The 27,449-nt window shown below is 37.6% G+C and overlaps 1 protein-coding gene across 1 annotated transcript in view; it reads left to right on the plus strand.

Moving 5' to 3' along the window:
* Nucleotides 1-27,449, plus strand: part of UTP20 (UTP20 small subunit processome component) — a 107,821-nt gene that overhangs the window by 36,954 nt on the left and 43,418 nt on the right. Inside the window, exons 22-33 of the mRNA XM_003832597.4 lie at nt 300-485; nt 2,366-2,456; nt 3,675-3,760; nt 4,327-4,452; nt 9,909-10,075; nt 12,066-12,274; nt 18,157-18,300; nt 19,281-19,360; nt 22,910-23,136; nt 23,669-23,813; nt 25,375-25,462; nt 27,275-27,418. Of these exons, the coding sequence (XP_003832645.3) occupies nt 300-485; nt 2,366-2,456; nt 3,675-3,760; nt 4,327-4,452; nt 9,909-10,075; nt 12,066-12,274; nt 18,157-18,300; nt 19,281-19,360; nt 22,910-23,136; nt 23,669-23,813; nt 25,375-25,462; nt 27,275-27,418 (1,693 nt within the window). The remainder of the gene's footprint in view (nt 1-299; nt 486-2,365; nt 2,457-3,674; nt 3,761-4,326; nt 4,453-9,908; nt 10,076-12,065; nt 12,275-18,156; nt 18,301-19,280; nt 19,361-22,909; nt 23,137-23,668; nt 23,814-25,374; nt 25,463-27,274; nt 27,419-27,449) is intronic.

Consider the following 27,449-nt stretch of genomic DNA (forward strand, 5'->3'; position numbering starts at 1 on the left):
TGGTTCCAGAGATAGGGAGGCTGATTTCCACTTAGTCCAAAATAGACATTTCAAATATTTTCAACAGTATAACAGTGGAATGGGCTATCTTCTACAGTTAGTGATTCGCTTGTCAAATAGCATACTAAAGAAGGACCAAGTTAGAAAAGAGTAATATTGCGGAAGCTTGACTAAGGTGCCACTATGTCTCTTCAGTGTGTGATTCTGTGAACTGTGGACATCTCTCATGAACAGAATCAGCACCTTTCAGATTGGTGTGCGTTCTTCATCAGTATCCTGTGACTTTCTTTCCACGGTAGCAATGAGTATTACCCAGCAGATCTGCAAGTTGCTCCAACCCAGGATCTACGGAGAAAAGGCAAAGGGATGGTGGCAGAGGAAATCGAAGAGGAACCTGCCGCAGGAGATGATGAAGAGTTGGAGGAAGAGGCAGTGCCCCAAGATGAATCCTCACAGAAGAAAAAGACGAGGAGAGCTGCAGCAAAGTAAGTTCACCATTGCTGAAAGATCACAGATCCACAGTTCTGGGAGGAACAGGAAGAGGTCTCTTACGGCTTTATACAAAATCAACTACTCAGATAATTATTTACGTAAGCACTACATCTTCCTGGGATTTTCTTTAACAGCCTAAAACTGTCAGGCTTCCAAGTTTTTTGGCTGATTACTTATTAGTTTTTTCTTGGTTAGCTACATAATGTTAGATTGGGGGACTTTTGAGAGTCATCTAATTGTAGCTCCTTTTTATAGATGAGAACTTTGGGACCTGGAGTGTTTGGATATTCTTTTGACCTTTGTCGTGCACTTTCCCAGCGTGAGGGTGTTGTGTTTGCATGCTAGGGGAACATGTAATGGAACATCCTTTTTCTTAAAAATAAGCATGTTAGCACTTTTTTTTTCCTTCCACCCACCTTCCCCACCATCCTGTTAGCACTTTTCTCTGCCTTTTAACTTGCCTTCTACTGGTTACTTTTTTCTCATGCTGTTGTTATACTCTCTTTCTTATTCTCTTAGTTGTTCATTTACCTAAATTGTTAGAAACCTAAAAGAAGAAGTGATCATGCTTTTAGAAGTTACTTCAGCTTACTTGATGATTGTCTGAATTGAGTGTCTCAGGTCCACTGGATTGGTGCAAATGTTATTTTAACACTTTAGATCTCAATCTGATATGCCCACTTGTTTGCATATTTCCCCTGAGCCATTTATTAGTTCATCCATTCCACAACTGTATTGAGTACCCTTTGCTAAGTGCTGGTGTGCAGAGATGAATTGTACAGAGCCACTGCAATGCAGGAGTCATAGTTAATCCTGCCTGGGTGAAATATTTTTATAGGAGAAATATTTTTAAAGAAGTTATTGCTGCACAGTAAGGAATTCCAGGCGTGGTGGCTCACACCTGTAATCCCAGCACTTTGGGAGGCTGAGGTGGGTGGATCACTTGAGGTTAGGAGTTTGAGACCAGCCTGGCCAACATGGTAAAACACTGTCTCTACTGAAAATATAAAAATTAGTCAGGCATGGTGGTGCACGCCTGTAATCCCAGCTACTTGGGAGGCTGAGGTAAGAGAATCACTTGAACCCAGGAGGCAGAGGTTGTTGTGAGCCGAGGTTGTGCCACTGCACTCCAGCCTGGGCCACAGATTGAGACTCCATCTTGAAAAAAAAAAAAAAAAAGACCCAGGGAAGGCCCTCTGATGCTGAAAGATGAAAATTTGCCAGACAGCTAGAACCAAGAAAGTCTTGTCCACTAACAGAAGTAGTGTATGAAGCACAGGGGCAGGAAAGATTATGGCCAGCCTTCATGTCACTATACAATACTCTCCCCTTATCCATGGTTTCACTTCCCACGATTTCAGTTTCCCATGCTCAACCACAGTCTGAAGATATTCAGATATATTTCTTCTTCCTTCTTGGTGAGCAACAGCCATTGGTTGCCTTAACCTGGACCTCTGTTGCCTGACATCTGTATTTACATTATATGAAAGTGAGGGAGAATATATTCTACTACTTTCCTGTCTGCCACATAGAACCTAGACAAGGAATAATTCCAAAAATCATCTGAGTTCAATTTTGGAATATTTTACTAGTTTGGTTACTTTCTAATTTTTGTTCAATTTAAACCATTCTGAGCACACACTGAATGATTTTTTGGTGTGGAGAACCTGAATTTTAGGGACAGATCTGCCCAAAATATGGGATTTCTGGAGAATAATTTCCTAAATGTAAATAACTAAGCCTTGTTTATATAATAGTGAAACTATAGGCGGGGTGTTTGAAGTTCTAGTCGGAATAAAATTGTAGATGTCAGTTTAAGAAAATGATCTCAATTCTTTAATTCTGTAACACTCTCTGTTTTGTTTTTGTTTAGGCAATTAATTGCTCATTTGCAAGTTTTCTCTAAATTTTCAAATCCACGGGCCTTATATCTGGAATCCAAACTATATGAGTTATATCTTCAGGTCAGTAAAATAAACTCTTGGCATTATAATTCTTTGTGAACTTTTCTCTATCATTTTCTTTGTCAGAGTAGCTTAGATTTTCAATAATTGCTGAATAGGGCCCATGTCTACATTTTAAGTATTAAAGCCTTTTTTTTTTTAATTAATAGACATATTTTCTGTTATCTTGAGAAACAATTTTAGTACTAACAGCTGATTTTGAAGGCATTTTGGGTGACTAAACGTTGATTGGCTGTGTTAACAGTGAGAATAGCAAAGCATGAATTATATCATGGAAATTAGCTTTTAGAAGGGAGTAGGGTTTATACAAAAAAACAAGTGACTACTTTTCCCTTCTAGTTTAGTCAGACTTCATAGAGGACTGGGATTTCAGGATCTGTTGTAGTCCATTGCAGTCATAATTACGTGGCCCTGAATTTCAGATAAGCTTGCAGAAAAAAATTAATATCAGAAATGAAGTAAACATTGGATGTCATTCTAAGCCATCTGGGGAAACAAAATTTTCATTTTTCATTTGGAAAATGAAATTTCTTCTGGCATCTTATTGACTATCGTTACCTTCATAGGATAAGAGATTTTCCTTAGTACATGACCAGCCTAGTTGGCTTAAATCCAGATTCACATAGAGAATCGGCCTCACCAGGCCGCACACAGTAGCTCACGCCTGTAATCCCAGCACTTTGGGAGGCCAAGGCGGGCAGATCACCTGAGCTCAGGAGTTCGAGACCAGCCTGGGTAACATGGTGAAACTGCGTCTCTACCAAAAACAAAAAAATTAGCTAGGTGTGGTGGTGGGTGCCTGTGGTTCCAGCTTCTCGGGAGGCTGAGGCAGGAGAATCGTTTGAACCCAGGAGGCAGAGGTTGCAGTGAGTCGAGATCGTATCACTGCCCTCCAGCCTGGAAAACAGAGCAAGACTCTGTTTGAGAAAAAAAAAAGAGAGAGAGAGGATTGGCCTCACCCAAAAGCTGGTAGACCCCAGGGTATGACTGTGGGATGCAGGTGTCAGAGAGTTTTGTTTCCATTTTTACTTTGCACGTATTCTGTTCATCTTTTTTTACTTCCAGGAAAATGTGAAGCTGTTGTTAGCAATCAGGTTTAGGTCTTGTGTAAAAATTTAGAATTTTTCAAATCTCATTTAGCAAATAACCACAAGTAAATTGCTATCCTATGGTATATGTATATATGACTTCATTAATTCTGTAAAATACCGTTCTTAGTTGTTGCTACACCAAGATCAAATGGTGCAAAAAATAACCTTGGATTGCATAATGACATATAAACATCCTCATGTCCTCCCTTACAGGTAAGTTACTTGAAGCTTAAAGAACTGTTATTTCTTCAGCTGATTTTTATATTTCTGCCTAAGAGCCTCTTCTAGAATAATTTATTAAAGGCCTAGAAAGTTTCCCTTTTTTCTGAGGTCATCGTATTTCCAAGCAAGAAATGAAAACGAGTAGTATATTTGTTGGGTTGTTCTCCATGATACTAAAATAGAGAATGTTAATTTTAAAACTGTGTTGTAAATATTATGTCATTTTCCTCTTCTTATTAATATAATGCCATAGAATCTTGGTGGTTACTTAGAGAATCAAAGTCACTCTAAGAACTGAGGAAAGCTTTTTGTATCATGCTTTTTTAAACAGCTGAGTTATGGACAGAATCTAATCTTTTCTAATCCATTATACCTTTTGAAATGTACAAATCTGTCATTTTAGGAGATTTTTTTGAGGATTTTCCTTTATGGATATCAACCATAATATGTACTATATACCTTATTTTAGTTATTACTCTGTGTACATATTTCACTCTTTCATTATTCAAAAGCACTGTTGATAAAGTGGTGATTTGTGCTGTTCTCTGTTTTTAAAGGGAAAACTTACAAAGGTTGCTTGAAGACAGAAGTTTTAAGGAAGAGATAGTGCATTTTAGCATTTCAGAAGATAATGCTGTAGTGAAAACAGCCCACCGAGCAGATCTATTTCCTATTCTGATGAGGTATTTATGCTGTTCAAACACTGATTTTTAAAAAGTTAATAACAAACACAATTGTGAGTACAGTATTATGGTTCTTTCAACAATTGTAATAGAAAATTTCATTTTCTATTTTCTTTTGATTGCATTTTCTTTGGAGATGGGGTCTTGCTCTGTCACCCAGGCTGGAGTGCAGTGGCATGATCACAGCTCATTGCAGCCTAGACCTCCCAGGCTCAAGTGATGCTCCCACCTTGGCCTCCCAACGTGCTAAGATTACAAATGTGAGCCATCACCGCCAGCTGCTTTTTTTTTGAATTGTACCTTTGGGAGAAGTCAAATTGTTATAGAGACTAAATTTTGTTCCTAACATAAAGAAAGATCTTTATTTATTTTTTTTTTTTAGAGGGAGTCTCACTCTGTCACCCAGGCTGGAGTGCAGTTGTGTGATCTCAGCTCACTGCAACCTCCGCCTTCCCAGGTTCAAGCTATTCTTGTGCCTCAGCCTCCTGAGTAGCTGGGATCACAAGCGTGTGCCACCATGCCTGGCTAATTTTTGTATTTTTAGTAGAGAAAGAGTTTCACCATGTTGGCCAGGCTGGTCTCGAACTCCTGACCTCAGGCGATCCACCCGCCTCTGCCTCCCAAAGTGCTGGGATTACAGGCGTGAGCCACCGCGCCTGGCCCCTAATATAAAGAAGATCTTACCATAGTATTATTGTGATAATAATATAATTAAATTTAATATTTTCCTAAATTTTACTGTTGAGATACAGTAGAAATATTTCACTCTGTTGTCCAAATATCATGTGATATTTAATGATGTTATTATTCCTTTAATTATAAATGGTAGAGCAAAAAGATGATCCATAAATAATACAAAGTTTATATTTGCTGGGTATAAAGAAAAATGAAGCTTAAATCTTTCATCTCACCAGCTCTGGAATGATGAGAATTGGAAAGATCATGGGATTGGGATTTAACAGGTTTGCTTTTGGTCCCGCCCTGTACTGTGTAGTTCTATCAGATAGAGAAAGTCTTTTAGATCCACTGGGCTTCTGTTTCCTTAATAGGAGCTGGTTCAGATATGCTCAGGGACTCTGCTAGCACTTATCTAATGGCTCTGTTTAGTTCCATTTGTAGCCAGCATTAAGATTCCATTTATAGCAAGCTTTAAGAACTTTACTATAATAGACATAAAAATATTTGAGGGAGTGAATAAGTGAATATACAAAATTACAGTTATTGGTGGATTACAGAAACAATAAAAATAGAAAGCAGAAATCATCTTATATCCAAACACTCAAAAATAACTACTATCAACTTTATAATCTCAAAAACAATAGTAAATAGGAAACATCTGCAATACTTGTATATTTTAAATGTCTAAGAGTAAAAAGCAGATGTGGTTGTATGAAGTCCAGAGTAGTTGAATACAAGCTACCAAAAAACATCTAAATAATACACCCATACAAGTTTTTGAAAGAAAATTGAGATGATATTTTATAAAATGTTTTATAACCTTTTTTCACTTAATATTTTACAAGAATTTTCTTAGATCATGAAATGTTTCAAAATGTGATTCTTCATCATATAGACAAGCTGTCATTTACTTGTGTTGAGCATTTTGCCTGTCTGTAGTTTTTGTTGTTTATTTTGGTTTTTTTGCAAAATAGAAAATCTTACATTGAATACCTATAAATCTTATTCGATTGATGGATTAGAATAGATTCTTGATAGGAAAATTGATGAAAATTTTAAAACTTTTTGGTGTATATTACCAAATTGTTGTTCAGAACTACTTCTTTCCAACCATAAGTTTGAACCACTTTATATTCCTACCAGCAGTAGGATGCCTGTTTCACACCATTCCAACACTAGGGTGTTTGTTGTTATTATTTTTTGATTGTTTTAATTCTTGCTAATTTGTCAGTGATAAATGATATCATGTTGTATGACTTCACATATTTTAGATTTACTAGTGAAGATGAATTGTTTTAAAAGATTATGGGTCATTTGTGTTTATTTTCTCATGAAATTTTTTTTTAATGTCTGACAACTTGTATTTTCTAAAACCAGGTAAATAATATTCCTCTCTGTTTTCTTCTCATTCTGTTTGTTTTAATTTGATTATTTTATTCATCTGGAATTTATTTTGATGTATGAAATGAAGTAAGGATTAAACCTAATTTCTTTCCAAATAATGTTACCCAATTGTCGCAAGACCATTTCATTTAAAAAATCCAGACTTTCAGCTGGACGCCCCCTGGTGGCTTACGCATGTAATCCCAGCTCTTTGGGAGGCGGAGGTGGATGGATCTCGAGGTCAGGAGTTGGAGACCAGCCTGACCAACATGGTGAAACCCCATCTCTACTAAAAATACCGAAATAAGCTGGGCGTGGTGGCGCGTGCCTGTAATCCCAGCTATTTGGGAGGCTGAGGCAGGAGAATCACTTGAACCCGGGAGGCGGAGGTTGCAGTGAGCCGAGATCGCGCCACTGTACTCCAGCCTGGGTGACAGAGCGAGACTCTGTCTCAAAAAAAAAAAAAAAAAAAAAATAATAATAAATAAATAAATAATAATTTTTTTTAAAAAGTCTAAACTTTCTCTACTGATTTGAGAGCCACATTTATTTATTTATTTCAGAGACGAGGTCTCTCTCTGTCACCCAGGCTGGAAGGCAGTGGTGCCAGCACAGCTCACTGCAGCCTCGATCTCCTGGGCTCGAGTGATCCCCCCGCCTCAGCTCCCCAAGTACCTGGGACTACAGGCACGTGCCAAAACGCCCAGTTAATTTTTGTATTTTTTTGTAGAAATGGAGTTTCACCGGCTGAAAATTTTTGTATTTTTTTGTAGAGATGTTGTCCCGGCTGGTCTCAAAACTCCTGAGCTCAGGCTGTCCACCCACCTTGGCTTCGCAAAGTGCTATGATTACACACATGAGCCACCACGTCCAGCCAGAGTGCCACTTTTAATATGCACTAAATATCCATGTATAATTGACTCTTCAGTTGGCTTTTGCTGGTTTTACATTAATCTGCCTTGTTCCAATTCTGCACTGGTTTGTTTATAATAACAATCACAAATCTCATTAGTCCTTTCTTTCCAAAATATTTTGTTTTTTTTCTAGAATCTAGATGAACATTTACTTTGATTTTCCCAAAGTAATTTCCCCTTTTGATTTGAGGAGAAGTTGCATCAGTATTTATATTCATTTATTCAAATCATTCCTTTTTTGTAGTCTTTCAATAAAGTGTTTTCATTTTATAACTACGTTTTGTTCTTGTAGAGGGAATTTTCCATTTTATATTTTCTAGCTTATTTTTGCTACATAACTAATTATATATAAAAGCTATTGATTTTTGTGTTATTTAGCCATCCACATGACAAAACTTTTATTAGTTTTAGTAGTTTTCATTGGGTTTTCTTGTATTTTCTCTATTAAAAAAATCATAAATGGTAATAACAGTCACAGATTATGTTAGTCCCCTCTTTACAAACCTTTTGACATCTCATTTTACTCAGAATATAATAGAAAGTCCTTACTGCTACCTACAGGGCTTGATATGGTGGCTTCAAATGATATCTGTAACCATATTTCTTCCTGTTTACCACCTCTCTCAGAACCCACTTTAAATTCTTTGCATTTGCTCATCCCCCTGCATAGAAGACATGCCAGCTGACATCTCATTCATTTGGTCTCATCTCAAATGCGTCCTTATCAGCGATGCCTTCTTCAAGTAGTTTGAGCCTCTGCTGCTGGCCAAAAGTTTTTTATGCTACTACTACTAAGACATTATCTTTTTTCACTGTGTTGACATTTGTACTGACAAGGCAAAAACAATGGTGGGTAAAACTCCTAGTACCCTAGCACATGAATCAAGACGGTGGCACCAAATTCTACTAGTCATTCTTCATTGCCACATACTTGGAGTTATTTAACAAACAAACACACTTGATGAATCTTGACCCTGAGTACATGTATGATAAAGTGGGAAGAATGCATAAAATACTTTTGCTGTGCATGGGCTGTCTCAATGAATGGCACCCGTGTGAGTATTTGATGTACAAGCTGAACTAGCTACTTTTCTTATTTGTAAGACATATACGCTAGGATTCTTTTCACAGGCATTTTCTTGAACATGAACGCAGTGAGCCTGCCACTTCAAGGAAAACAACTGTCAGCATTTATTTCCAATAACTAAATTCTAGCATTCAAGTGGAAATTAGGATTGGAGAAAACTTTTATCTGGTACTGTGAACCTGACATCTTCCCAATGCTTAAAGACTTTTCTGATGAGATGATTAGTGATATTAACAAATGTTAATAAACAAATTTCTTTTTTTGGTTTGCAGTGAAATGTGTCAACATTTGACATTTCTGCATAACTTAGTAAACCAATATTTTCCGAGTAACTGATGCATGTAATAGTATCATGTATGGGTAAAAGATTCATTCAAAGTGCAAGATAGATGGATTTTAGTGTAACAGAGTTCATAAGTTTGTTGAACATATATTAAAATGATTATATTAACTTTTACCAGGAACGATTAATCTGTATTAATCTAGTAGATTTTACTAATGACTCTTTCTTGCATTTCCTGGGGCAATCCTTATTTGATTTCAGTGCAGCACTGGATACTATAGTTACAAATGTTGTATTTTATGTTTGTAAGCAAGATTGGCATGTAGTTTTATTTTCATTAACCCTTCTCAATATCATAATTATGCCACATTAATAAATGAGAAAAGACTGTTTCCCTCTTTCTCTCTGCTATGAAACTTCATAGCATAGAAATTATTTTTTTTCCTTGAAAGTTTAAAAAGCCCACTTGTAAACTGTATTAGCTTTGTGTTTTCCAATAAGTATCGGTCTCTGTGGGTTTTCTTCTCAAGTTCCTTTTATTTATTTATATTTATGTGTTTTTTCCTGAAAATTAGCTTTTTCATTGAACTGTTTCCAGCTTCCTTATTTTACTTACAATTGTATTCTCTTATTTTATTTCCTTTTAATCTATATATTCTTATTTTCATTTTTTCTTGATTAGACTTACCTTTGATTTGCCTACTTTTTCTCCCATAACAAACCACCTTCTGGCCTTTGTCCTTCCTGCTTCCCTTAGCTTTGTTTTTTGTTGTGTTTTGTTTGAATTTTTGAATTTTTTTATAGAGACGTGGTCTCACTAAGTTGCCCAGGCTGGCTTTAAACTCCTGAGCTCAAGTGATCCTCTGGCCTCAGCCCCTCAGGTAGCTGGGACTACAGGCACGTAGCACTGCACCCAGCTCTCTTAGCCTTATTTTGTTGTTGACTTTTTTCATTGTCTGTGTTAAATATCTAATTTCTGTTTTCATGTTTCTGTGTTTTATAATATATCCATTTAAATCTATTGAGTTGCTCTTCTGGCCTTTTAGGCAAATAAAACAACTCATATTTTAGAATTAATGTGCAAACAAATAATGTGCTTTTGCCTTTTCAGAATTTTGTATGGGCGAATGAAGAATAAGACTGGGAGTAAAACTCAGGGGAAATCTGCTTCAGGCACCCGCATGGCCATTGTCCTGCGGTTCCTGGCCGGGACCCAACCTGAGGAGATCCAGATATTCTTAGACCTGCTGTTTGAACCTGTGAAGCATTTCAAGAATGGTAACTATCAGCTACCTCTCACTCTAATACCTGTTGTCTGCGGTGGACTTCTCACATCTCAGGCTACATTTCCCATGCTCCTGGGCGTCTTTCTAACAGGGTTGTTCCTCCCAATCTTGATGGCAATCTTTTTGCTGAAGTGCAGCTCATTTTAAACTTCGATTAAATTGCGTGAAACTGACTGTTGGCCCTGTGGATTATCGGCACCCTTGTGTTAGAGCCCCTGATGAGAAATGTGTATTTTTATTGCATATTTAGGCCATTTGAAAAATGGTTATTACTTACCCATATAATACAAAGAATAGGTTTCTTCTAAGAAATTCAAAGCACACTGCAAATTAATCTTAATTGTTTGGCATTTATTCATTCCCTGAGTCATTCATCTATTCAGTAATGATTTATTGAATACCTCCTGTGCCCTGGACACTCTGTTAAGTTAAAAATAGAAAAGTACAATCTCTGCCCTCAACCTGATAGTTGAGATGAAATGAATGTGTCGTGTATACATTGAGCTAGAGTGCTCTGTGGTATGTTCTTTGGTATGCAGTGTCAGTAATTATTAATAACAGTAATGACTAACATGTATTGAGTGCTTACTTTATGCCAGATGTTATGACAGACCCATTTACTTATAACTCAGTTGGTCCTTCAGACAATCAACCACATGAGCTGTCATTACTTGATTATCCCCATTTTACACATGGGGAAACTTAGGCTTAGAAAGGTATTTCGCCCATCGTAACTCAGATGAAAAGTGGTAGAGTTGGGATTCAAACTCAGACCTTTCTGGTTATGAAACCTCTGTTCCAGTCCCCAAATTGCTTTGCTTGAGGCCAAACATAGAGAATTATTTATAGGGTATTCTGTTGCATTTGTTTTTGTATTTTTTTCTATGATAATAGGTCCAGCTGTTAACAGGTTTTTCATTCAGTATAATATTGCCCTGTAAAGGAGGTTGGCTCTGATGAATGCCAAAAAAAGTTTCTGTTCAATGTATAACTCCCAGTGTAGGAGGTAGGTATAGATGATACTCTTATGGATGGCCCGTTTGGGAGTATGAATCCATAAGCTCATGACCTCACATCAGATGGTTTGAAATAAAGGTCAAGCAATAACAATTCATATCTTTTCAGTAAATTTTGAAATTAATATGGCAGCAGCTGTTTATAAGGGACTCTGATTTTATTTACTAACTAGGATTTACAAGAGAAATAAAACTTGATTCTCAGCCTTCAAGGAACTTGTAATACAGAAAGTTACTTCTAGTGAAACTGCCAAACTCAGTACAGCTGAGTGAAACGGAAAGTAAGAAAAGTGTATAGAAAGTTACCAGATGGAGGGCCAGGCGCAGTGGCTCAGGCCAGTAATCCCAACACTTTGGGAGGCTGAGGTGGGTGGATCACCTGAGGTCAGTAGTTCGAGACCAGCCTGGCCAGCATGGTGAAACTCCAACTCTACTAAAAATACAAAAACCAGCCAGGTGTGGTGGTGGGCACCTATAATCCCAGCTACTTGGGAAGCTGAGGCAGGAGAACCGCTTGGACCCGGGAGGCAGAGATTGCAGTGAGCCGAGATCGCGCCAGTGCACTCCAGCCTGGGCGACAGAGTGAGACTCTGTCTCAAAAAAAAAAAAAAATTACCAGATGGAATAAGAAACTATTCATAACTCAGGTTTTGAGGGATGGTGTAAAGAAATTGGATGAGAATTAGGCTTAGAGACTTAGTTCTGTCGCAGATTTCTTACCCTCTATTTCCTTAGTTTCTTCTTCTCTAAAGTGGGGGTAGTTAAACCTGTCTTATGTCGCTCATTGAATATTTGGTAAGAGTCAAAAGGAGATAATATGTAAGAAAAATGCATTGTCATCTATAAATTACCATGACAGTAGAAAATACTGTATTATTAAGGGAAATGGAAATAAAACTACAATTATAAATAGTAACAAACTAACATGTTACCTTACATGACCTCTCGTCCTCTTTGTTTCACTAGGAGAGTGCCATTCTGCAGTCATTCAAGCAGTAGAAGACTTGGATTTGTCTAAAGTTCTTCCTTTAGGTCGTCAGCACGGTATCTTAAACAGCCTTGAGATAGTACTGAAAAACATTAGTCATCTGATCAGCGCATACCTGCCAAAGATTTTGCAGATACTGCTCTGTATGACAGCAACCGTATCACACATCCTTGACCAGCGAGAAAAGGTTAGAGATTCACTATAGATGCTTTCTTCTTGGGCTAATGGGTGTCTGTGTTGTCCTTGGGCATTGGGTTGGGCCTGGTTTACTAACACTCTCCCAAGTTAAATCCTTATACAACCCTTTGAAAGTATCTTCTTAAAACAGTCTTCCACATAGTGGGACTCTTTGCTGTTATAAATATTTACTTATAACCAGAAAATGCAAATTGTTTCAAGTGTATATTTTAAAAAGAGATGGATTAGTAGTGAGTGGGTTAGTTCTCTGTGTTTCTCAGGAATCCAAGTCAAGTGCTTGAGCTGATATTTCTTGGATTTTAATTCCAAGAGCCTAGAAGTATAAGGTATCTTCCAACTCTCATTTCTCCAGAATGGCTGGAGAATGAATAGACCATTGTTACCATCAGCCCTGTTATTTTGAAAGTTGCCTGGAAGTCTTTAAAAAGTAAATGCTTACCTACAATAAGTGCAGTGTTTTGAATAAATGTAAGTAGCAAGATGGAGCAAGACAAAGCAGCTGGCCAACTGCCAAAAGGTACTCAGGAAGTGTTTTCTAATTGTCTTCAAAACTATTTGTGTTGTGTTGAAATAGATCTGTGGACATGAGTGAACTCTTTGGAGTTTAGGGAAATAGTCCATAATGTCTTTTTTTTTTTTTTTTTTGAGATGGAGTCTCGCTCTGTTGCCTAGGCTGGAGTGCAGTGGCGTGATCCCGGCTCACTGGAACCTCCGCCTCCCAGGTTCAAGTGATTCTCCTGCCCCAGCTTCCCGAGCAGTCCTCAGCTGGGACTACAGGCGCCCACCATCACGCCCAGCTCATTTTTGTATTTTTAGTAGAGACGGGGTTTCACCATATTGGCCAGGCTGGTCTCGAACTCCTGACGTCAGGTGATCCACCTGCCTCGGCCTCCAAAAGTGCTGGGATTACAGGCATGAGTCACTGCGCCCAGCCTCATAATATCTTAGGGACTGAAGGCTTCTGGGAGAAAATGCAACTGGAAGTAGAGCTCCAGACTCAGATTTCTGCTGTTGACTCTCAGTTAATTCCAGATAGGCACAGTTTTAATTTGGCCAAAATTTATTTCATTTGATTTCTAGATATGCCCAGTGAACTGCCTGTCAAATATGATCATGATAAGTGAAAATTGACTGCCAAAATTTTAGGCTGCTGATTTGGGCTATGCATGGATGTGAATCTGTTTTAGTAATGAAATTATATTCTCTGATAACCAAGATGCAGAGATTTAGAACACTTCTTCCATTTTGGTAGGCACCATTTTGTTTTTCTCATTCTTTCATTCATTTCTTCAATAAATATTAATTGAGCCTCTACCATGTGTCAGGCACTGTACTAAGCACTGGGAATAGTCAACAAAGCACACAGACATTTATGTTCATTTATTTGTTCATTAAGTACTTATTGAGCACCTACTGTATGCCAGACATTGTTCCGGGTAGGGAGTGAGACATGTGAGGACTCAGTACATGGGGAGAAAAAGAATAAATAAATAAATACACATAATTAAAATAATGTCAGAGGGAAGTATATTCTGAGAGGAAAATAAAATGAGGAGACCCTTCTGCAAGTCCCTGAGGCTCATTCTCTGTGTAGCTCTCTCCTGTCCAGTACTCTGCCCTGTGAGTTCTAGCTGCCTTTGCCTCCCCAAGTTGCCCAGCTCTGTCTCTTTATCTCAGGGTCACTGGACTCTGCCTGGACTCTTCCTCCCTGCACTGAGGCCTGAAAACTCTCCAGGCAGTAAGCTAGGGAAATCACAGGGCTCATTTCCATTGCTTTCCGCCTCTCAGGGATCACTGTTCTCTGCTGCCTGATGTCCAATGTCTGGAAATTATTGTTTATATATTTCGTTCACTTCCTTAGTTGCTTAAGAGAGGAGGGTAAATCCAGTCCCTTTTACTCCGTCTTGGTTGGAAGTGCAAAACCACTATAAAGGAGCAGGCAAAACAGTCCTCAGACTAACACAGGACTGGAAATAGCCTACATCCCCAACAGCCACAGTAGAAATCCCATAATACACAATGCACCAGGGGAGAGTCTTTGGAAGATGTTGCCTCTGTCATGGATCCAAATTAGCACTAGAATAGAGGCTGCTATGGGCTCACTTTAAAAGGTCAAACGTTTTTCAAGTTTGATCCCAGAACAAAGCCCAAAATTTTAAATGATTTAAGTGAAAATAAATTTCACAATATCTGACATGCAGTCAAACATTACTAGGTGTACAAAGAAGGAGGAAAATTTTACCCATAATGAGGAGAAAAGGCAATCAATAAAAGCAGATCCAGAAATGACACAGATAATAGAATTAGACAAGGAGGCTGATGCCACCACTTTGGGAGGCCAAGGTGAGAGGATCACTGGAGGCCAGGAGTTTGAGACCAGCCTGGACAACATAGCAAGACCCCATTTTTGCAAAAAAGTAAAAAATTAGCCAGGTGCGGTAGTGCACACCTGTACTCAGGAGGCTAAAGTGAGAGGATCACTTGATCCCAGGAGATTGAGGCTGTAGTAGGCCAAGATCACACCACTGCATTCCAGCATGGGCAACAGAGTGAGACTCTGCCTCTTAAAAAAAAAAAAAAAGAAAGAAAAAAAAAGGGACATTAAAATAGTTATTATAAAAACACTCCATATATTAGAGAAAGTAGAAGAAATCATGAGCATGTTAAGGAGAGACATGGAAGATGTGCAAAATTTAATGTAAGACGAGGAAATATAATAGAAAGTGATCAGTGTAGGGGTGGATAGGTGCTGCATTTACTAGGATGGTGAGGGTCCTCTATAAAAAGGTGATCTTTGAGCTTACACCTCACCATGAGAAGAACATTTCAGGCAAAGAAAATGACTAGTGCAAAATCCCTGGTTGGGAATGGTCTTGACATGTTGTAAGAATAGATGAGGCTGTGGTGGCTAGAGCACCAGGAGCAGGAAGAGTCATGTAAGGTGAGGATGAAGAGGTAGGTCGTAGGGGCTCTGTAGGACTTTGTAGGCTATGATGAGGGGGTGAATTTACTTCTAAGGATAATGGAAACTGCTGAGAAGCTCGAAGCAGGTGAGTGATAAGGACTGTGTAGTGTTTTAAAAATATTGCTTTGGTTGCTTTTTGGAAAAGGGACTATAGGAGACCAAGAATGGAAGCAGAAAAGAGGTCTTAGAAAGTTCTTTCTCTGTTATATGAGAGTGTAATAAGGGCCATGGGAAGAATCAGGTGAGAACCTGTTTATGCTTTGTAGCAAGTGATAGTGACTTTGTCTGTATATGAATATATTAAATTGTGAAAGGTTTGCCTGTGTAGTGCCTTCACATTTTTGGTTAACTTAGGAGTTACTTAGTAATGCAGCCTCACTCCCAAGTCAATAATCAGTAACTCAAAGGATAATTTATGCAGTTTCACAGTTCATTAGTTAATGAGATTTTAAGCTTGTTGACAGATAGGAGCTTTCTTATATTTTCCTTTGAAATTCTTGGACCCATCCAAGGAATTCCTTAAAGTGAATTATTGCACAGTAGTTTTGCTTAAGTGAGTTAAAGTTCTACATTTATGTGCTTGAGCTCAGTTATATATTTACTTTTTTGTGTCTTTCCTTTAGGGCATTGATCGGCATTGAAAGATACTTGAAAATTGTTGGTTTTGAGGTTTTTTTGTACATTTAAGCAACAGTGTAACTTGTAAACATACACAAACTCAGTCATATTGACTGTTCCTCTAGGAATTAAATTCTATGATTGCTCATTTTCAGGATTTTTCTCTAGTTTATTCAACAATTATTGAGTAAATTGGGCAGCTGGCACTTTAGTTACAGAAATGAATAGAACATGCAGATTGTACCCAATGGGAAGGGTGGTTGGTGGGAATGGGAGATGGATGGGGAGTGTCTATTTGATACCATGTTTGCAGTTGTGAGCTTCATATTTGCTCCAGATACTATGTTTTTTCAAATATCAGGGATAATTTTTATCTTTCACTAAACTTGATGTAGCTGATGAAAATATTGCTAGTAGAATTGAAGCAGAGCAGAATGACTTGTAACTACATCACCTTGTGCTTGCTTACCTGTCATTTCCTTTGTAACTTGTATAAGATAATAAGCTGAAAGTAGACCATATGTGAGATACCGTGATTCCTGAGGCTTGCTCACCAAACTAGTGACATCCTTGTTCATATTTACTTGAATTTAAAATGTGCTGTATCAGATTCAAATACCTCTGTCTGTCAGATTATCAGATTTTCATGATAAGTAATTTTCCTATTAGTTTTCTTCATGTTATCTTGGCCATAAGACTTGATATTCACTATATGAGAGCATTTGTGTTGTCTTTATAAATTGCAAGGTGGCTTTTAGGTTTTAATGTAGGTAATTAAGGTGATATATAAAAATAAATTATCACTTGTATGTCTAGAGCCCACAGTTTACTAATCAAGTGGGAAAACAATTAGGGGTTGAATCTTCTCCCATTTGTTTTGTTTTTTTTTAACATTCTGTGCTAGGGAAAAATCCCTTTGAGGCCCTTGTCTTTCCTCTGCTTGGCCTAAAGCTCTTCATTCTTTAATACCCAGTAGAAATCTGCCTATTCCATGAAGCTCTATCCTGAAATTTGTAGTAATTCCTCCTACTGAAATATCTTTGGGCTGGGTGCGGTGGCTCACACCTGCAATCCCAGCACTTTGGGAGTCCGAGGCGGGCAGATCACCTGAGATGGGGAGTTCGAGACCAGCCTGACCAACATGGAGAAACCCCGTCTCTACTGAAAATACAAAATGAACGGGGCGTGGTGGTGCATGCCTGTAATCCCAGCTACTCGGGAGGCTGAGGCAGGAGAATCACTTGAACCCAGGAGGTGGAGGTTGCGGTGAGCCCAGATTGTGCCATTGCACTCCAACCTGGGCAACAAGAGCGAAGCTCCATCTCAAAAAGAAAAAAAAGAAATGTCTTTCGCATTTTCAGTCTCTCACATACATTCAATAAATTTGCCTTTAATAAGATTTTCAGTTGAATTGAGGTCAGGACCTCAATTCATACTAATGGCATGCCACTGGAGCCATTAGTAGGGACTCAATAAATTGTCCTACTCTGAGCCTGAACAAATTGGCTGCGTATTTGTGATTTTATAACTCACAGCGAAGGAGATGCCAGTGGAAGTAGCAATATTTGTTATTTTAAAGGTTTGCTTTTATTTCACACTCATTCCAGCCTCTATGCCTCTAAACAGACAAATCGTATTTCTTTCTAAATTGCATTTTTCTTTGAACTATGTATGTTGAGATCTTCCTATCCCTTGACTCAGTCACATCATCCTCTTGCTGTACAAAGTATTTCACTGTATGGAAAAATCATAAATTCCTTAACTAGTCCCCTAGACTAATTTTAACAAGAATAATTTATAACTTCTAGTCTTAAAAAAGTAAAATATTAAGTATGGAAATAAATAGAAAAATGGCTTTTATTTGAAATGAAGATTTAATTTTTTTCCCCCTAATATAAGGCATTATGTTGGGAAAAAAATTTAAAAAAAAAGTTTTGCTTTGTTTAGAATGTTCTGTTCATGGGAAGAAATCAGGATTTTACTTGAATGAAAAAGTAAAACAATACAGAATACAAAACAACTATTCCAGTTGTAATATTTTTTCTTAAGGATAACTAGTGTGACTACTAGGCAGTGATATTGTTTTAAGACTCTGCTTTCTTTTCTTGTTCAATGAGAAAAGTAAGACAGTTTGCTTGGTTGGTGTTCCCATGTAAATCAAGTCAGCAGATTTAGTAACAGGATTTCCAGTTTGATTCTTAGCCACCTGAGCAAGAGTGCCTCTCTGAGGAATCAGGGATAAAAATGATACATACGTATTTTTTGAACAGAAGATCTTTGTTTTACAGATACAGCTGAGATTTATTAATCCATTGAAAAATTTAAGACGTCTTGGAATCAAAATGGTAACTGATATCTTTTTGGACTGGGAATCGTATCAGTTTAGAACAGAAGAAATTGATGCTGTGTTTCATGGTGCAGTTTGGCCCCAGGTAAACCTCAATTTCTACATCTGCCTATGTACCTTCTGCTTTTTCCTTTATTACTAACTCACCAACATAGCTACCACCCAGACATGAATGCTTACCTGGGTCTTTCCTTTTACATTGAGCCCTTCTTTCTGGAAGTTTTTAGAACACTTTTCTTTGCCTTCACTACCACCTAAAACTCAAGAGTTAGTTTCTGCTATACCATGGCATTTACACTTAAGGCTCGGTTGAATATGAATGTGTCTCTTAAGCAACTGTAACATAACTGTTTTTTTGAGATAGAGTCTTGCTTACTGCAACCTCTGCCTCCTGGATTCAAGAAAGAGATTCTCCTGCCTCAGCCTCCCAAGTAGCTGGGATTACAGCCATGCACCACAATGTCCAGCTAATTTTTGTATTTTTAGTCGAGATGGAGTTTCGCCATGTTGGCCAGGCTGGTCTTGAACTCCTGACCTCAGGTGATCCGCCTGCCTCGGCCTCCCAAAGTGCTGGGATTACAGGCGTGAGCCACTGTGCCCGGCCTGTAACATGACTTTTATAGCACCTCACATAGCGTTGCCTCTGGCTTTGGACAAGTGTGAGGGAAAACACTCAGGTGTTTTTATTACATACTTCCTATTTTGATTTCTCTGGTTGTAACCCCTTGGTGATGGTAACTGGTATAGGTATAGACTGAAGGAGAGATTTGATTTTAGGAAATGTTTCTAGGTGTTTGAGGTCCCAGTCATTTCCAACACTCTGAAACCTAAAATACCATTTCCTTTCAGGCGTCTAGCACTTCCATGCATCACCTTTGCCATTTTTCCTATGTAGATGTTCTTTTGGATCTCTTTATACTTTTTCTTATTGTGTCATTTGGATGTTCATCTCTGTCCCTTGTCTTTTTCATCCTGTGCTGTGATTTCTGTACTTGTTAGTTATTTGTGGTTTTTCTATAATTTGGTATATGTATTTGGTATTCTGTTTTTTACTTTGTCTCCTAGATCAGCAGGCTTGGATCTGAGAGTCAATATTCTCCTACTCCTCTGCTGAAACTGATCAGTATCTGGAGCAGAAACGCAAGGTATAACCTTTCTTTTTTCCTTCTTTAAAAAGGGCAGTGTTTTAGATGAATCTGGTTAAAGCAGTCCAGGAAACTAATAGTGTAATTTATGGTCTTTCCATACAGTGAACTACTTTTGGTACAGTTAGAGAATGAGGCAGCTGAGTAAAAGCAAGGAAAGATCTCAAAATACATAGTTTAAAGAAAAATGTAGCCATGCACAGTGGCTCACGCCTGTAATCCCAGCACTTTGGGAGGCAGAGGCAGGATTGCTTGACCTCAGGAGTTCGAGACCAGTCTGGACAACGTAGTGAGGGCTTGTCTCTACTGAAAATCAAAAAATTGGCTGGGCCTGTGGCGCATGCCTTTAGTTCCAGCTACTTGGAGGCTGAGGTGGGAGGATTGCTTGAGCCGACAAAGTTGAGGCTACAATGAGCCATGATCATGCCACTGCATTCTAGCCTGGGTGAAAGCGAGACCCTGTCTCAAAAAAAAAAAAAAAGATAAAAAGATAAATTGCTAGACAGTATATATAGTGTGATCCAGGAAGGTATGTGTCTATGTGTATAAATATGAAGTGAAATAGAAACTGTCCAGAAGGACACATGAGAACTGTTAACAATGTGGCCATAGCACGTGGAGGTTTGGGTAGACCAGAGCAGGGAGAGGAGACTTTTCATAATACATCCTTTGGACTGTTTGAATTTTTTATAATAATTAAACAGGAAAAATAGGTAAAATAACATCTTGCAAAGTAATGAAAATTTTAGAGTACGTATTACAGCTAAAACTAATACTTTTTAATAATTTTTACAGTTTGATTAAAACTTGAAAATTTTAAGTATTAGAATTGATAGAGATGTTCTTCCAATATATGTAATAATTATGTCAGCAGTTTGATTTGGCCTGGCAAAGGGAGAAACAGAATGTGAAACACACCAGATAGTTATATCATCACATAAATATTATCATTTTCTGCATGCTTGCTTAAAAATAAATGCTGACTTGTAATTGGCATTCTGTGTCTTTCTCCCAGTTCCCACTGAAAATCAGGAAAACTTCACAAGCTTTCTAGATTTTCTAGACCATTGTCTTCTTTGTGAAACTCCATCTAAATGTACATTCAGCTCTCATGGTCAGAAAAGGTTTTATTATTGATTCAGTGATGTTAAAATCATAGTCTTGGTTTTTACAAGATTGGAATCATACTGTACTGGCTTTTGATTTTGTTTTTTTCATGTATCTTTATGTCATGAACATTTCTTCATGTTACTAGTCTTCAGAAACAAACCAAAAACCGTGACATTGTCTTCCTCAGGAAAACTTGTTTATTTTACTAATAGTATGTTCTCTACATTTATTCCCCAATTTGACACAGCAATTTTATATCTTTATCATTGGACATTTGTAAGCGACACTTCATAGGCTTACTTGAGAAATGCTGTATAGTTTTGTCATTTCTATGCAAATAAGCCATGAAGGACTTTCATCCAGGAAGACTTTACAATAGAGATTCATTTTTATATTCATTGGGTCCTTATTGAAGGTATTGAGCCACATTGTTGGATGCCACTTCATTCTTTTCTGCAATTTCTCATTTTTTGGTTGGGTAAATAGAAGCCATATAGCAATGGAAGAGTTAGGCAGCAGAACCTTTTTTTCCCTTTTATACTTAACACTCACCTGAAGAAATCTATAAAAGTGTTGACTTCCCTTGGAATCCACATAACAATAGATATGCATATGAAGTTGTGTGTGGAAGAATTAATGAATGAGTATTTCAGAACCCCTTCAATGGGAATGTTACTTTTTAATTTAAAAAATTTAGATTTTGAAGTGTAGTTGCAGTTTACATAGTGTCAATCAGAAATTAAAACAGATTTTTCATCTATAGAGAAGTCTAGCATTTTACTAGCTTATAAGTAAGTTTAAATTTTCTCAGAAATAGCTGAACTCAGGACAGCAAAAACTTACTAATTAGGGTGAACATGTACTTTTTTGTCCAAACTGAAAAACTCCTGAGGTTGAAAAGAGTTGTAGTAAGTAAGTCAAAACAGCCAATGTAAGCTGGGACTGTCCCAGACCCCTCTCTTAGCTGCTCTGGTTCTAGTCACCACAGCCCCAGCATAGCAGTCTCTTCTTCCTGCATGCTCTTTCCAGCTCTGTAAGGCCCTGTCATCACATACTGCCTTTGTTGTATTCATCTATCTTCATAACGTATTATCCACAGCTCCTTCAGGGCAAAGACCATGTCTCATTTATTACTCCACAGAGGGTTACACATCTCCATCCATGTGTAGCTGATGATCATTGCATGTTGTCTGAGTGATTGGAATTGCTGATTGAGCCATTCACGTTAGCATGTAGCATGCTCATTGTACTGTGGCAGCAAGTTACGTTGGTCAAGGGAAAACGGTTTGGTCACTGGGAAGTTGCATTGTATCTGAATGGGCTCTTGCTAGGACTTTACTCGCAGTTGAAAGCAGTTCCCTTCCCTTTTCTGCTAGAAAAATTTTAAGACGACAAAACAACAGTGGTTAAGAGCACAGTTTCTGAAGCCTCACTAACCTAGCTTCAAATCCTAGCACCACTGTGCGTTCTTTTGGTCAAGTTTGCCTCTGAGCCTCAGTTTCATCACCTGTAAAATGGATATAATAACAGACCTACTTCATTGATAATAGAGATGATAATATATAATATAGTGTCTTGTGTAGAGCCTACCCGTACCATGCACAGTATTTGTTGGACTGAAAGATGTATGAATATAACCTCTTAGAACTTTTCTGTCAGTTTGTCAATGCTAAGTATGTTAAAGAGCTCAAGCTCTTTTGTTTTTTTTCCAGTGATGATAAATTGAAAAAGGCAAACTATCTGAATTGTTTCTGTTTGACCTTCCTAGTAATTGTTAGGATTGCATTTCTGACGGAATCAACTGCCGGTTTACCCTTGGCTGGAAAGCCTTTGTCTCTCTGCCCTTGTTGGTGCATTTGCATCAGGAAGGATATTTATAACTTTCATGTGAGTCTTTCATTATTGGGGATGGATTCATCCCTGTCTCCCAACATTGAATGTTCCATATCCTAATCAATAAACGTTTGTTTGGTCTGTACTCCTAACTCCTATGTTCTAGTACATAGGGTTTTATGTGAGTGTATAAACATTCACATTCTTGAAAGCTTATAATTGAAAAGTAGTTTGTTTTCAGTAAGTCTCTTTTAGAAAGAGCTTAGACATTGGAATTAGATTGTGATTCAAATCTCAGCTCTATTATTAGCTCAGTGGCTTCGGACAAATCTGTTTTTTCATCTGTAATGTAGGGATAATGATACGACCACATAGAAACGTTGTGAGAATTAAATGAGAAATATATATAAAGTTCCTAAGTAATATGTTTGTAAGGTAATACTTAGAATTATTATCCATCAAATTTTAGATTTAAACTAATTCCCCTTTGAATAATCTTATTAATGTTGAATATTTGTTAAACTCATGGTGAACATTCATATGGACATGTTTTTAGAAGTGAACATATTGAGAATAAGATGATTACCACGATGTTTTTTCTTCCAGATATTTCCCTTTGCTGGCTAAACAGAAGCCTGGGCACCCAGAATGTGATATCCTGACCAATGTTTTTGCAATTCTCTCAGCGAAGAATCTTTCTGATGCCACAGCCAGTATTGTAATGGACATAGTTGATGACCTTCTTAACCTTCCAGATTTCGAGCCTACAGAAACAGTTTTGAACTTGCTGGTAACTGGATGTGTATACCCTGGCATAGCAGAAAACATCGGTGGTATGTATGCTGACAAAGCAGATAATTCTTAGACTTCTGCTGTAGCATTTGTTTCCTTAGAAGAGAAAAAAAATCAGTATAATTTGACTCACTCGAGAGCATATGCTCAGAAGTTTCTTTTCCCTGGGAACTAATACTAATTTATATAAACTGAATTTTCTTTGTAGTTATAAGAATAGATTATTTACTCTCCAAGAAGTCTCAACTCTGCTGCAGGAAATTATGAAAATGATTTCTACTGTCATGTCTCTACATTCTTCTTACCATATTATCCCAAATAATTCCCTTACTATTACCAAAAAATGGTTTAAATAAAGCCTCAGGGGTCTCTTAAATAAGTTCTTGATTTAGCTAGTAATATAGCTATTTTGAATAAGAAGAAAGTTGTTTATTTAGAATTTAGAATTTATTTAGAATTGAAATTTAACTTAAATGTTCATAGTGGTTGAGTGCTTTTCTTATCATGAAGATTTTGTACAATTATGCCTTAAGAGAGCTTATTAAAATCAAATCAAATCACTATCTATTTCAGAGTCTATCACAATAGGAGGAAGATTAATTCTACCTCATGTACCTGCAATTCTTCAGTATCTCAGCAAAACCACAATAAGCGCAGAAAAGGTGAAAAAGAAAAAGAATAGAGCACAAGTCAGTAAAGAGCTTGGCATTCTTTCAAAGTAAGTGATATGTTGATACTTAAAAGATAACATTACCATCCTTGGTTTTAACTTTTTAAAAAATTATTATCTTGGCCAGGCGTGGTGGCTCACACCTGTAATCCCAGCACTTTGGGAGGCTGAGGTGGGTGGATCACCTGAGGTCAGGGGTTCAAGACCAGCCTGACCAACATGGCAAAACCCTGTCTCTACTAAAAATACAAAAGTTAGCTGGGCGTGGTGGTGGACACCTGTAATCTCAGCTACTCAGGAGACTGAGGCAGGAGAATGGCTTGAACCCAGGAAGCGGAGGTTGCAGTGAGCCAAGATCGCGCCACTGCACTCCAGCCTGGGCGACAGAGTGAGACTCCATCTCAAAAATAAAATAAAATAAAATAAATTTAAAAAAATTATTATCTTGTTTTTCAGGTGTTGGAATCTGGCAATAAGAAGCTAAAAAGTTTTTTAGTATTTTTGAATGCCCTTTACTTTTAAGTTAATGCAGAATTCCCTTTCTCTGCTGGATTACTTACTAGAAACCGTTCATAGCATCTGCCTTTATTTAATAAAATTAAAGGGGACAGATTTTTCAAAATCCTAAAGTAGACTAATAGATTTGTTTGTTTAGCCTTTGTGTATTTTGAGTTTTGTGGAATTGCAGTTTTTTACTCTTCAGTGTAATGATAAAAATAATTAACTTAAAAGAGCAGATTGTTCGGTTTTTTGAGTCAAGATCTCACAAGGGTTGTTAAAGAGTCTGTTTGGCAGTAGACCTAGGAGTGTATTGTGATTTCGGTAAAGGGAAAGGTTAATAAACCTGAGTGCAAGAAACAATTCTATCTTAATTTTAAGTTGACCATTACAAGGCTTAGTTGTTGAAAATGTATTTTTTCTGTTACTTACAACAATATCAACAAAAAGTGATATGTTTGAATCCTCTAGAAACTTCTTTGCAATGCATTTTAAAATACTATTGTATTTCTAAGTTATGCAGAGTGGGAAATCATACTAATACACTCATTAAATTTCATCCCAGGCTATGTAGTAGTAGAAAGATGATGAGAGGAGATTAGGAACCAGAAAGACCAGAGTTTGAAAGACCTGCTGTACTTCTTCTAGCTGTGAGACATCAGTTTCTCTGAGTCTCAGTTTTTTTCCGGGCAAAATCAGGCTGATGATTCCTATATTGCAGGGCTATCGTGGGTGTTAAATTGAAATACTGTACATAAACCCTTAAGTCTTGGCACTTAAAAATGTTATTTCTTTTCGAAATAAAACAATTACTAATTACCAGACTGGAGTTCACGCTAACCCACCTATTCACCTGTTCACTCTAACCCACACAATCAGATATTGCAAAAGAAATAGAATAGTGGCCATGAGCTTGATGTTGGAGAGGAGTAAGAGTGAGCACAGCTAAGTAACTGAGGTAAACTTTTTATACATGCACACATACTTAAAAGCTAGCTGCGTATTGGAATGCTAAAACTGTCTTTAGTCATTGTTTTTCTACAAAAAGTTTAACTTCTTAGAGAAATATCCTTGTATATGTTCCTTACATATCCGTTTTTTCCTTCTTTAGGATCAGCAAGTTTATGAAAGACAAAGAACAAAGTTCTGTACTCATTACGCTTCTCCTTCCATTCCTCCACCGTGGCAATATTGCTGAGGTACAAACTCATAGGACACTTACTTTGTCTCTAGAGTGGCACTTTATCACTAGGTTTACTTGTGAGCAGCAATTTTACTGGCTAGATTTTGTGATGCATTTGTCCCAAGGAACTTAAAATACTTTATATAGACATAAAAAAAATTAGAAATAGAGGGAAAAGATTGGGACAGACACTAGGAATGGGGGCAGGCAAGAAAGCAGAGACATCGTCATCTACAACAACAAAGTACTAGCCCCTTTATTTCCCTTGTTTAGCTTCTGATTCATTTCAGGGGTTTTTCTTTCTCTAACAAGCCTGGAACCCAAGAAGTGCATTGTGTAATCTTTTTTTTTTTTTTTTTTTGAGATGGAGTTTCACTCTTGTCCTCCAGGCTGGAGTGCAGTGGCACAATCTCGGCTCACTGCAACCTCCACCTCCTGGGTTCAAGCAATTCTCCTGCCTCAGCCTCCCAAGTAGCTGGGACTACAGGTGCCTGCCACCACGCCCAGCTAATTTTTTTGTATTTTTAGTAGGGATGGGGTTTCACCGTGTTGGCCAGGCTGGCCTGAAACTCCTGACCTCGGGTGATCTGCCCGCCTCGGCCTCCCAAAGTGCTGGGATTACAGGCATGAGCCATCGCGCCCGGCCTCATTATATAATCTTAATTGTAGATCACAGTGGCAAAACAGAATAAAAATCAGACTTTTAATATTCAGACACAGCTAAGTGTTCCTGATACGATTTTCAAACCCTAGTTCAATCTTAATTAGGAGTCCTCCAGTGGCTCAAGCTCATTTGTCAGACCTCAGTAGTGATACTAAACATTTCTCCCCACATAGTTGTTCAATTTAGAAGACTACAGATCTGTAGACAACCAGAAATGTATACAGTTGGCCCTCTGTATTCACATTTCCACATATGTGGATTCAACCAATCATAGATGAAAATATTTGGAGAAATAACAATATAATTATAAAAATGATAGAAACTTTAACTGGCAGGGCACGGTGGCTCACGCCTGTAATCCCCGCACTTTGGGAGGCCGAGGCGGGCAGATCACGAGGTCAGGAGTTCAAGACCAGGGTGGCCAACATAGTGAAACCCTGTTTCTACTAAAAATAAAAAAATTAGCCTGGCGTGGTGGCGTATGTCTGTATTCCCAGCTACTCAGAAGGCTGAGGCAGGAGAATCGCTTGAACCCAGGAGGTGGAGGTTGTGGTGAGCTGAGATCATGCCACTGCACTCCAGACTGGACAACAGAGTGAGACTCCATCTCAAAAAATATATAAATAAAATAAAAATAAAAAATAAAAATAATACAAATTTTAAAAATGCAGTATAACAACTATTTACATAGCATTTACATTGTATTGGGTATTATAAGTAATTTAGAGGTGACTTAAAATATACAGAAGGGTGTGTGTGGGTGATATGCAAATACCATGCCATTTTATATAAGGGACTTAAACATCCTTGGAGTTTGGTATTTTTTGGGGTCCTGGAACCAGTCCCCCTTGGATACTGAGGGACGACTGTACTTCAGCAAGCTCATTTTCTTGTATCTTTTTTGATTAGACAATAGAAGAAATTATGTTTCAAAACTACATATATTGCTTATTAGAATTAACGGAAGAAACTGGTTCACACATTCTTATGGGTTTTACATTAAATTAAAATGCTAAAAACTTTTAAAAGACGATAAAATAATTTTTCCAATTACTACTTTTACATCTTATTCACAATTGTTTTCTGTGCTATAATATATTAAAGTATAAGTTGACCAGTTTATAACTTACTGAAATATGATTTCTCTGATTATTTCTTCTCAAGGATACAGAGGTTGATATTCTGGTGACAGTACAAAACTTGTTAAAGCATTGTGTGGACCCTACAAGCTTCCTCAAGCCTATAGCAAAACTTTTCTCAGTTATTAAGAACAAATTGTCAAGAAAATTGCTTTGTACGGTTTTTGAGGTCTGTACTATTCATTTTTACTCCAAATCAC

Source organism: Pan paniscus, chromosome 10 (assembly GCF_029289425.2).
Source record: "Pan paniscus chromosome 10, NHGRI_mPanPan1-v2.0_pri, whole genome shotgun sequence".
Lineage (NCBI taxonomy): Eukaryota > Metazoa > Chordata > Mammalia > Primates > Hominidae > Pan > Pan paniscus.